This window comes from Dermacentor variabilis, chromosome 9 (genome assembly GCF_050947875.1).
Source record: "Dermacentor variabilis isolate Ectoservices chromosome 9, ASM5094787v1, whole genome shotgun sequence".
Classification (NCBI taxonomy): Eukaryota; Metazoa; Arthropoda; class Arachnida; order Ixodida; family Ixodidae; genus Dermacentor; species Dermacentor variabilis.
Window position 1 is genome coordinate 129,992,699 of NC_134576.1, and position 12,751 is coordinate 130,005,449.

A 12,751-nucleotide genomic window follows, 5' to 3' on the forward strand; every position below is an offset into this window, starting at 1 on the left:
TACCCAGTTCACGAGAAGTTCCATACGAATAAAGGTGGGGTTAAGCGCACATGCCAGGGACTCCCAAGAAACTAACAGAGGCTTACCGAGCGTATATTTCTCGTAAGCGCACAAAAAGAACTACTCTAAAAAACGAAATACTCTGTTATTGCATAGAATACTTGATAATCGTCGCACGCGCTGAAGAGATATTTTCCAAAAAGAAAATTTAGGTGCCATGTCAAACTATTATGGCATAGTAATGTATATCATGAAGGAAGTTAGCAGCTATGGGAATCCGAAAGCAGTTAGGTTGTGTTTGTCGGTCGTACGCAGCGAACATTGTGATGGTTTGTTTCGAGACATGGTTACCTGGCATTGTTGCGTATTTTCTTGACGGCACTCGTGTTATCATAATCGGTAGCTGATATGGACATAAACAAACATAATCCACAGAGATTCCACAAGTTAAATGAATATTGTGCCCCTTTGTGTGTGAAATGATATGATCAGCTACTTGCAAGCTCCCACAATCCTTTTTTTCCTTGCGTCTCCGTTTGCAGAGGACGAAGAGGATGCCACGACTCTGCGCGTCTACCATGTGAACATGAAACCGAGTGAGCACTCATTTGTCAAGTATAATTGATCGTGAACAAGGGAGCCGTATAGCGGCCCCGAAAAATGCATTATATGTCTTTGCTTTCCCTGAAGCTTAGGCGAGTGCTCGTTTTTATTTCGATCCTGTACCACCGCCGCCTGTCGAGTTTATCGTCGAATACTGGGCTACTTTTGAATTGTGTCAGGATGTTTGTTTCCCATCGGTCGGTCGGTCGGCCCGTCCGTCCGTCTTGACTCTGACTGACTGACTCGACTTGACTCGACCCGACTCGACTCAGCTCGACTTGACTGACTGACCGAGCTTTGCTAAGTCGCGAGAAAGTTTAGTTGAAGGGAACCAAAAGGGTGCTGAGAGGCATTTCGCCGAGGTCCTCGGTGAGTTGCCGGCAGTGTGCCACAGTGTGCGAAGGCCGACAAGACGCGGGAAAACGGGGGCACAAATATATCCGACGCGCTGTCTCAGAAACGACCAAACTTGAGAAGATCAATCTATTTTCATCCTAAAATCTGTTTCTTTCCGCATGCTTAATGTACTCACAGACGCAAACGTGTTCGGGAAGGATGTCGTACTTGTGTTACGCAGGAGAGGCCACGAAGCAAGAAACAATGGCGCGTAGGGCCGGGCACAACGCCACCGCGTCGCCGACCAAGAGGACAACACCGGACAGCGCTGAAATGGAGACCATAGGTTTGTTGCGTCTCCAGCATCACGTGCTCGGCGACTAGTGTATGCGTGCTGTACCACCTCAGTTACATGGCAAGCAAGACAGAGGATCACAGGAAAATAACAATGAGCTTATTTGCTCTCTAGAGTGCGATGGGAGAGAGGTATAGGAAAAGAAATATATGTCGGAATGGTTTGACTATAGCTCTCCCTTCCCCGCACCCTGTTGTGTTTGTTTTCGATTGATGTCCTCGTTCTCTTCGCGCTGCTTCAAGTTACCATAAAAAAGAAAGCACGCATGCACATTTTTGCATTTGTTTTAGTTTGCATACAGTCTAGTGTACTTGGTATTGTAAATAAGCGAGAAGAGAAACAGCGTGAAACGACAAGAGAGTATGCCCGCACAGGCGGGGTAGTTGGTTTGCCATTGCGCTGCTCCTCCTCCCTCTATTGTTTCTTTGTGTTTGTCTTGGATCATTCGGCGAGGGTGAGGGACATCAGCTCCCCTCTCTCCCGTGTTAGCGCCCCGTGTCTCGTCCCCCCCCCCCCCCCGTCTCCTGTTTCTTCGTGCTGGTCTTTGTTCCTTCACTCATTCTCAGTAGCGATAATTAGTGAAAACGTTATGGAACACCAACTCAACAAAGAGTCCCCCCTTGAGACACTGGCAGGGTCACGTGCCGCCAGGTTTCGGCCTAATTGGCGCTAAGAGGACAGTAAATTTCCATCATGGATTGAAGCGAGGTTCGTTGTTTCCGTATACAGGAAACGATTGATTCGTTATAGCAATACTTTAAGTGCACCGGTTTCAATACGAATTTTAGGATGAATTACAATTACTTCGTTATATGTACATTACTTCGTCGTTACTCGTTTCGTTATAACGAATTGAGTTTGACGGCATTCTGACAAAAAATGTGCTGGTTTATAAAAGAAAATAACCGATCTTTCTGTACATTTCCGCAAAAAAAAAAAAAAACCGCAATGCATTGTATACTCTCTTGTATACGCTCATAATTATTTCGTTTTTGCGTCTGTTACTTTTGGGTCACCCAGTGTCACGTTAGGTCACGTTAGTTCACCAGCGCATAACGCTTTTTTTTTATTCGCAGCGAACATAGATTTCTCTGATTTTCTCCGGAAGAAGCGTGGTCGCCCATCGCTAACGAAATCAACCCGGAAAAGCATGACCGTTCCCGAGGCCAGCGAAGCGCCTCCCTCAGACGATGAGGTCCCACCCGAGACCGAAGCAACGTGGTCTGGCCACGGCGGTGTCTCGACGCCTGAGGCCCGTTTAGCTACCGGGGCTACGGTCGCCCGTGAGTGACTCCCAGGCCTGCTTTACCACTTGTCCATACAAGAGCACTGACAACTGAGACATCTCTATTGTGTTTGGGGGCAAAAGAAAAAAAAAGTGTCGCCGGATCCCACGCGTACGTGGGTCTCGTTTATGCGCAATGTTTTCCTTGATGCTTACTGAAATGTGGTCACATGTCCTTCTTCACTCCTATGTAATAATAATAATAATATTTGGGGTTTTACGTGCCAAAACCACTTTCTGATTATGAGGCACGCCGTAGTGGAGGACTCCGGAAATTTTGACCACCTGGGGTTCTTCAACGTGCACCTAAATCTAAGCACACGGGTGTTTTCGTATTTCGCCGCCATCGAAATGCGGCCGCCGTGGCCGGGATTCGATCCTGCGACCTCGTGCTCAGCAGCCCAACACCATAGCCACTGAGCAACCACGGCGGGTTCACTCCTATGTAGGTCAACGCCTCTCGTCAAGTGCATGCTGCGGTGTTATTTTGTTCATTTTACTTCTTTCTCCGCACTCGGTTGCTTTTGATATTGACTTGTGCACTTCTGTGTAGCAGGAGTGAACAAGTCTTCGCTGCTTGCCTCATGTTTGGCTTGTCTGTTGCGTCAGCCACCCACTGGCACGTAACCATTCTAGAGCTCGGCCAAGAATGCACACAAACCCAGTGAGTCAGAATGCTCATTCGGGCTCGTGCCCAGTGACGCAAGCTTCGATTTAAAAGAAGCGCCTTAGAAGGGAACAGGAGGTCTTTATTTCCTCCTCTTGCCCACCTCATCCTCCCCCCCCCCCTTTTCGCAAGCGCTGCAAATGTCTGAGATGGCTAAGTTTCAACCGCCCGAGGGCCCGGGCATAATTTCCGGCCAGGGTGGCGCTGCATTTAGATGGAGGCGAAATGCGCAAACGCCCGTGTGCCGTGCACAGGATGCACGTTAAAGAACCCCAGGTGGTCGAAATTAATCCGGAGACCCCCCCCCCCCCCATCACGGTGCGCCTCATATTCCTATCGTGGTTTGGGCACGTAACACCCCTCCCCCTCTTTTTTTTTTGAAATTTCAATTAACTAAACCAAATTTTCACGTTAAGTGCCGTTAGACCCCTCTAACGCTCAATATTTGCGTTTCTCAGGGACACCTATCTCGCAGCCGGTCGGTAGGCGTTGGACATCAACACCACCATCTGTTTTCTTAAGTACGATTCAAGCAATAAATCAGACCACAACATTCGTGGATTTCTTGTATGACTGTTTATGAACTTGTGCGCGCAACACTTTCCACTACGCTGCAATGAATGAATGAATGAATGAATGAATGAATGAATGAATGAATGAATGAATGAATGAATGAATGAATTAGTTGTAACATGTCTGCCGTTTCTCTTCTGAATGTGCAGCAGCCGAAAACATAACGACCACAGCGTCGCGGGTCAGCATGGTCGACCGTCGAGGACGGTCAGGTGGTGGCGGCGCAGCGCGCGGTAAGCCTAAGCGTCGGCCCGTACCGGCAGTCGGTGCCGGGCCAAGGAAACCAACCGCGTCCACGCCGCGCTCGAAACGCGTCCCGATCAAGAACGGTTTGCCCGCGCACACGGCGAAATCCCCAAAAGTCGGCACGCCATCACCTCCCGCCGTAGCCGGCAAGCCACCGCCTGCAGCTACGACAATCAAGCCATCTTCTCCTGGCGTCGCCCGTAAAGCACCGTTTCCAGCCGTAGCGGGCAAGCGATCGCAGCCAGTCACAGGTGGTACGCCACCACCTCGAGCTAAGGCGGGAAAGCCGGCGCGGCCCCCAGCCATATCCGACGAGCAGCCGATTCCGGTCTCGACGCAGCGAACCCGCCACGGCGGTGATCAGGTTAGTGTAGTCGGCAGAAGAGAAGGGAGGAACAGTATTTGCAAAGCTTCGTCGATTCGAGTCAGTTTTCACCCAACAACGAATCGGAGGTCCCTATGCCATAAGGTGTCACAAACATCCTGAGAATCCCTATAGAACCCGGAGGTCTGTTCTGAGTACGATCAAGTTCCGCCATTTTAAGTTCCGCCCCCATTTTAAATTCCGCCCCCATTTTAAGTTCCGCTGGCGTTTCGAGCCAATCAGGGACGACGTGGCGGTCCCGTGAGCCAACCAGAGCTGACGAGATGGCGAATCAAATACGACAATATGGCCGAATTTGGCACTGTCCAGAAAGTAGCCCCGAACAATCAGCGGCAGTTCTTGTGTCAGTTCAGGACACGTTAACAGATTTATCAGATTAGTACCATCTGACATATATGGACAGATTTGAAAGGTGAACCAAATACGACAGTGAAACAACAAAGCAAAATGGCTGCGATGTACACAGTGAAGTGCCATAATTACGTGCACAAATCTCAAAAGTTAAATAGCAAATATACAACATTCTTTATTTGTGTGGGCCATGTGCACATATTTAAAACGCTGTAAGAAACCGGGGCCAGTGGTGTAGATACATAAATGGAAGTCGTAGTCTTTTATTACTTTGATGTTTCGTACTAACTCTCTGCTTCTGAAAGTTATGTAGCCAGCTCTCGTGCTCTATTGTTCTCCATAGAGCACATATATATACCTTCGAAGAGGCAGTGAAGACCGAAACTTCATCGGTTCATACGGAAAAAGAAAAGTTCTCTATAACCTCCAGTTACATTCATTTTTCTGAACTTCACTCCAAACCTTCAGTGCCAGTTTCGTCATCGTGACGTCACAGACAATCTAAATGCATTTTTTTTTCGCACTTGGCCGTTTTGCACAGGCAGAGTTCTCGAAACTTGCTAGGCTTAGTCTTTGGTTCGTACAGAATGCGTTATAACCCTTCTTATAGACTGGACATAACTAATGACGCCGTCAGAATCCGTGACGTCACTGCTTGCTGGTGCAGGAACGTCAGGGTAGCGGCGGCACCCACCTTTCGTTTTTGAGTGTTTTTCTGGCTTGCAATCCTCTACTCATGATAAGAGTGGCCGCATTGATAACGCGTAGGTGTAATTTACTAGTACAACTTAGCCTAATATTCTGTTGCAGCGTGTCTTTAAACGCGATTCACAGAACGCCGCCTAACAACGCTCGTTACAGACGAAGGCGGTCACGCCGGCAGCCAAGCCGGAGCCGAAGCCAGGCGCGACGACAAAAGCCGACGCCTCGGGACTCGGCTCCAGCAGCGTAACCTCCGGCGGTTCCGGCGCCGCCGGTGGCCGCCACGTGGTTTCGCCCGAGGAAAAGCCCGAGACCGAAGTTAAGAGACCCGACGAGGACGACGAGGAAGACGAAGACGACGACGGGATGAGCTTCGAAGAGCGCATTGTGCCACCGCGGCTGTCGGGACGCGGTGACGACGAAGCGGGCGATCACGGCGTCGAGCACGTGGGGCCCGGACACCAGACGGCGCGCCAACCAACGTCCCCGCCTACCGGCGAGAAGGCGCACCGGACTGTCGCCGACGTCACTCCTGGTAGGCACACGTGCAGATCACGTGGTCTACGATAGATCGACGCCATCCGTGGGCATGTTTCATACGTGTCGTATCTGTAGCATGCGTGAAGCATATATATTGCAAAATATATATAGCGGAGCAAAGCGCGAGATATAGTGAAGAAAAACCAACTGGATATGTTTTTTTTTACAGCGACGCTGTTAAGGGCTACTTCCCCCAGTATTGTGTCCGTGTGTTAACACATATCATGATTGGGATTGGCTCCAGCATCGTCGTGTTCCACAGCTGGCTTAGGCGCCCCTCGGCGCTACCGCGCGAACGTGCTCGTGCCAGTGCTCCCGCGTGCGTCAGCGTCATCATTAAATTAATTGATTGACTGATTAAGAAACACAGGGACGCAAGCAACCTTACAGCGAAGCTGTTAAGGGCTAGTTCCCCCAGGATCGTGCCCGTATACAGACACAAAACTCCCCATACGTGTGCCGATCCCGAATACAGTGCAATGCCGGGCCGACCAATAAGGGGCCCACATTACACAGCTTCGCTGTTCATCCTTCTTCACAGAGTGGAAGGGCCCTGAGTATTTTTCTCTTAGCTTGTCGCACTATTTGTCTAGGGATAAGGATGCATGTGATATTAAAGATACAAAAAGGTGAATTAAATCTACGGCGCAAGCAGTGAGGGTCTTTTGGAGAATTGGTGGCGAATAGATAAAGAACACATGGAATGAAAAGAACTGTACATTCACAAGGCAGCAATATTCGATTTGTTACAATTTAATAGTGAAAATAATAATTGATTTCGTTAATAATAGTAATAATTACCAATAATAACAACGTTCGAGTTTGTTACAATGAACCATGGATCTTAAAGGTCCACAATGAACCCAGCAGACAGATGAAGCTGGCGAGCTTTTGTCACCAGCCGCCATCTCACAACGACGCCGCATATTCCACCACATTCGCGCGTTACTCAGCAGCGACGACTCATTCTTTTGCCTGCGTGAAGACGCGTTGTGTAGCTCTTACAACACAGCATAAGGGTTATCGTATAGGGACAGATTAAGGGTCTACACACAAGGTTTCAATAGACACTCTATAGACATATGAGTATATAGGGTGTCCTAGCTAACGTTAGCCAATCTGTTACAAGAAAAAAAAAGGCAGAAAAAAAACGACACGGTTATAAGACGTATACGGTTTTCGGTTGGCAGACCTGTGGCGAAAGGACTCCGGAGGTTTTATAATTGTATTTTACTTCTTGTTTCCTCCTTCCTGTCTTTTTTCTTTCTTTTAACTGCTTGGCTGACGTTATAGGCGAGACACACTGTGTGAAAGAAATGGATAGAGATGGTGTCACGGCGGTCGAATGCGTGGCGTGACGACGGGGAAACGTAGTTCCCCTGCAAAACGGGGTTTCTTCGGGCGTCGACGATCGACTGTTAGACGAAAACACGCACTGCAGATACGTGTTTCCTAAACACTGCCAATGCTTCACTGAGAAGAAATGTGGCTATATATATATATATATATATATATATATATATATATATATATATATATATATATATATATATATATATGTGTGTGTGTGTGTGTGTGTTTGTGTGTGTGTGTGTGTGTGTGTGTGTGTGTGTGTGTGTGTGTGTGTGTGTGTGTGTGTGTGTGTGTGTGTGTGTGTGTGTGTGTGTGTGTGTGTGTGTGTGTGTGTGTGTGTGTGTGTGTGTGTGTGTGTGTGTGTGTGTGTGTGTGTGTGTGTGTGTGTGTGTGTGTGTGTGGAGAGAGGCAGAGCACGCGTAATGCGAAGACGTGGGATCGTTCCCCACCTGCGGCAAGTTGTTTTTTTCATCCACTTTCGTTGCCATTATTTTATCATTTCTTTAATTCAATTAGTAAGTACAAGTAATTACCCCTGTGTTATATCTTTGGTGTGTTTGTTGGCTTCTCATAACATGATTAATAAAAATCGGGCCCCTCAGTCAAGCCCCTTTCTTCTCGCTCACATCTATTTATATATGTATATATATGAACGAGAAGAAAGGGGGTTAACCGAGGGGCCCGATCTTTCATCAAAAGCTTGAGGGTTTCATTGCGACGTAGGAGCAGTGATGGCGAGAAATCACGGAATATTTTTATTTCAAGCCACGCAATCACAGCGGACTAAGCGAACATCAAGTCAACGCAGAGAGAGAGAGAGAGAGAGAGAAGGTTCCCGTACTTGTATCAGGCTGCCTACAGGCTGACTAAAGCGAGGTTGTTTCTCACAGCAGTTTAGCAAAAACCAGCCCAAATTTCGACCGCTGCTAGTCGATTAACTTGCTTGCTATAGAAATGCGGTTGCGACTCGCAGTTCGCTCCTACTGACGCCTTTGTGGATCTTTAATTTGAGCTCCCCCACCATCCCACCGAACTTCATCTGGAAAGCACGCTACACTGTATCGCCAGCGTCACCTCGGTGGTCCCGACCTGCAATTCTGGAAATAACTGGTGTCGACCAGTCCATTTAGTTCGGCAGGATGGGAAATCGGGTGGTTTGGCATAACTTCACGGTTGCAAAGTCGTGATCGGACACGGGCTGAGTAAAACGAAGGGACACCGCACATGGCGGTGACTGAAATAAAGTTCATTTCACGAAAACGTCCAGTGTACTATAAAGTATAACAGTCATGCCATCTTCACCCAAGCCCCTCGGTATAATCAATCAGGAAACAACCTGTATGTTGAAAAATGCACAGCTTGCGAAGGTGCCGCGTGCGTCAAAGAAAAAAAAAAGAATTATGGAACTCTAAAAGAAAATCAATGAAAAATCAATATCGCTAGGTACCAGGTAGAACGTTGGCCTCATTCAATTATTCATTCACTCATTTATTCATATCATCGTTTAAAGCCGTGTGGGTACTATCATCTTTGCAGCCGAGGCGGACACAACCACAACAGGCAAGATTCAGTTTCGTATTCGCACGATAAGCCGCCACGTGACTGCAACTCTGCCGTATAACTTGCATTTTAAGCGCAGAACGAATTTTCTTTCGGGGCTTTTTAGTTTTATTTTTTTGGGAGACATTAACCACTTGTGCAGTTCAGGCGCTAGCACATCTGACCAGACCCCTCGGTAGCCCAATTATTACAGCATCACGCGCGCAATGCCGAAGATGCGAGTTCGACTCCCGCCCGGTTGCAAGTTCTTTCTTTTCGTCCGCCTTCATTCCTTGTTCCTTGTTATGCCTTTCACTTGAAATGAAGAGGAGTTCATTTCTACAATGCTTTTCGCTGGCGTCATTGCCTGTGGGTTTCGTGCGGTTTTTAGCAACAACTTGTCGAGTCCCTGGATTCCCTCATTCCTCTCGCTCCTGCAAGGGGAGGGGGGCTAGGTGTGAGCGGGGACTTGTTCTATAAATGCGCACCTTAGTGGACATGTCCATTTCGTCTGCTGCTGAAGTGCTGGTTGCCTGGGGGGCGACTGTCTCCTTCTGACGCCCGCGTACTCCATCCCAGCCAGTCATAGCTTCAGCAACAGACGCAACGGACACACTAGCAAAATACCCCCCCTCCCCCCCGCACTTCCCCCGTTCTTTCCAGCGCCTATCATTGGATTTCGAAGCTTGTACCTTAGTACGGTCCCTATAATCGACCACTTGCACGTAACGTGGGTTTGGAGCGGGAGGGCTTAGCAGGAGCAGCATTCACGCAGATGAGTGCGATCAGGCGATCACGTGATTGCAGGGGCGGAAACGACCAGCTCAGCCGAGAAAGGAGAAACCAGCGGCGATTACGATGACGACCGGCCAGGCATCGTGGGAGGTAAGTAAAGAAAAAGAAATGGATTCTGGTTTTACTCGCAAAAACCGCGGTTTGATTACGACCCACGCCGAAGTGGGTGTGGGGGGAGGGGGGGCCCTCCTGGCTAATTTTATCCACCCGAGCACCCATTGCGCGGTACATGGACACACCGTTCTTGCATTCAACATCCATCAAAATGTGACGGGATCGAACCCACGACCTCGAACTGAGCAGTGCAACAGCCACGGAGCTATAGTGTCGCGCGCGATAATATAAAGGTGAATATTGTATATATAATTACTGTCATTGATTTTGTTTACTGCTTTTTACTCAGCTTAATGTTACGGTTATATACCGCAATCAAAATGCCTCTGTTGCCTGAAGAAAATGTCAACGGGAAAGTAGTGCAGCTATATATTAACACTTTTTTTCATCAGCCTGCGCCTATAGACAAGACAAATGTTTTCTTTTGATATGTTTTGTCGTTGTGGGAATGAGTAATGAATGAGAAAAAGCTACATACTACTACTATATGTTAGCTTCCACCTGACTCAACGTTACCAGCTGTACAAAAATCTGCATCTCCCACCGCTATACCTCGCCGCTCCCTCGTTGCAGTAACGCTCATACTATTCTGGCAACAGCGTTTTATTTTCTGCCGAACAAGCAAGAGAGTAAGCAATGAAGAGGGTTTGCTTCTCAACCCCAACGGCCGTATCGTAGCAGTGGCAGACAGTAGTAACGGTTGTGTACGCAGCTTACGTTGTACGTTAAGAAACTCCGACTGGTCAAAGTTAATTCGTGGCCGTTCCGCGCAGCGTCTTCTGTAGCCCCTGTGTCGGTTCGCCTCAGGGGCTGCTGTAGCTAAATACATGGCAGAATTTTGTTTTGCTCGGGATACACTGCACCGAATTTAGTAAGGTTTTGTTGTATTTAAATTTATGAGGTAACACCTATCGACTGTAGGAGCCGTAGTTTCGATTAAGGCCATTATTTTCTTTTCTCAGAAAAAAAATTTGGGAAAGTCGACAAATTTCGATATCAGGAATTTACAGCTCTCTGAATCGACGATAAAAAAACTGTTATCGATAATTTAAACTTCACTTGCAGAAACACCTAAAAGATGTTTAAATGCATCTGTTATACACCACTGCGTAAATGTGCCGTTGATGTGTGAGCAGATACTTCTGCATAACCCTCGTATAGACAGGGCAACGATTTCGCGTAAGCTGCACGAACTCAAATGTCACATTTGTTCGCTTTAAATCTGGTCTTCTAGATGCAGTTTACAGAACAATATCTTTCACTGGTGCTGCGTTATGAGTTGCTAAATGTTTACGTTACTTTCTTCTTTTTGGAATGCTGCCGATTTTCGACACAATCTTCTAAATATTTGAGGCCATATATCGAGGTGTTACTTCCTGCGGTCAACGATGTTCGCGTTTCCATCTCGACTGCAACAAACTTCAATCAAATTGGCTCTGCATTCGTGTAATGAGAGTATTCTGCCTTTCAACTGTATTGGAACGGGTAAACGTATACTGTCTCTTGGTTAACTGGTGCAAGCATACATTTTGTGCCCGACTTTTTTGTTTTCTCTAACGCTGACGGTCACCAGTTGGAATGTTGCCCCATGATCTCAGACTCGCCGGAGTTGGCCGCGAGGTTAAATGCTTTCTCTTAAACATCGTCAAGTTAACCAATGAAGTACCTACTTCTCGCAGGTCTCAAGAAAGAACAGCCGTTACAGTGGGACAAGCGAAAAGGTGAGGACTGCAGCGTTAGGACTTGTTCATTGTGACATCTTAGTTGTTAAAAACAGAACCACTGGCTTTGTTTATGTTCTTGAACCTCGGAACTACTTTATGGATAAGCGGCAGAGAGTGGCGTCAGATCATTTTAGTGAGCACTCAAAAAGCCGGGAACAGTATTTTCCAGGCCGTCCAGGAGAAGTATTCCTAGCGGATTCGTCGGCGTAGTATTTGAGGGAAATATGTGGCAATCCGCGGGTCCGAAGTTTGAATCCCATGCGAGGCGTTGCTACTTTTCAACGTCTTTGCAAAATTCTGGCAAATCGCTCTGGGATTCCGGCTATACGCACAACGGCGGACATCAAAACGACTATAGGGGCGTGCGAGTCCACAACATCTATCGCTGTAAGAAACGGTAAACTGTCTCTGCACTTCGCTTAAATGATATTGCGCGACATAAAAAACGACACGGACGTGAAAGAAGACGACACACCAAGCGCAAGGTGTGTCGTCTGGTGTGTCGTCTTCTTTCACGTCCGTGTCGTTTTTTATGTCGCGCAATATCATTTAAGAAATGTATTACCAACTTGCCCGGAATGCTGCTCTCATGTCTCTGCACTTTCCTCGGGTTCATTGTTTGCCTGCTTCGAGCGGTTGTTATCAAAGCGCCCACCGCTTGGTTCAGTTTCTCACCGACCGGGGTCCACCAATTTCGAAATGTTTCTCAGTGCCACGTCGGGTGTCGAGTAAAAAGACCCGGCGTGTATGCGCGAAAGCCGTGTGTTTCCCTGCAGCGCTGTTAATGTGCACGGTCGGCTCAACCCTGACGGACGAGGCCGTGTACCCGGTCAAGGAGCAACTCTGCGACCACTACGTCTTCACCCACGTGACCGTGCTGGGGTCCGAGCTGGGCACAAACTACGGCATCAGCGCGTACATGACGTTTCGCAAGGTACGCCGCCGCGCACTCAGTAACGCTGGATCGACGTCCGGCTCCCCATGCAGAGCGATCCATCGTGGTTGAATGGGGCCGACGACGGCGCATGCCAGAGATTACGAACGGGGCAGATGCGCGTCTGTTATCCTTGCCTAGCTTCTGTCCAGTTATACCTGCTTTTCGCCGTGTTATAGCAGTGAAAAATTTCGTCGCTCACCACAAAACCACAATTGTTTGCGTTTATGTGCCCATGCGGGCACCTTA

At 48.0% G+C, this 12,751-nt stretch overlaps 1 protein-coding gene across 1 annotated transcript in view; it reads left to right on the forward strand.

Annotated features, from left to right (window-relative positions):
• The window catches only part of LOC142558544 (uncharacterized), a 42,960-nt gene that overhangs the window by 13,029 nt on the left and 17,180 nt on the right, over positions 1-12,751 (forward strand). The window contains exons 3-10 of the mRNA XM_075670677.1: positions 543-596; positions 1,181-1,285; positions 2,371-2,577; positions 3,969-4,429; positions 5,663-6,038; positions 9,743-9,820; positions 11,524-11,565; positions 12,345-12,502. Coding sequence (XP_075526792.1) covers positions 543-596; positions 1,181-1,285; positions 2,371-2,577; positions 3,969-4,429; positions 5,663-6,038; positions 9,743-9,820; positions 11,524-11,565; positions 12,345-12,502 — 1,481 coding nt within the window. The remainder of the gene's footprint in view (positions 1-542; positions 597-1,180; positions 1,286-2,370; positions 2,578-3,968; positions 4,430-5,662; positions 6,039-9,742; positions 9,821-11,523; positions 11,566-12,344; positions 12,503-12,751) is intronic.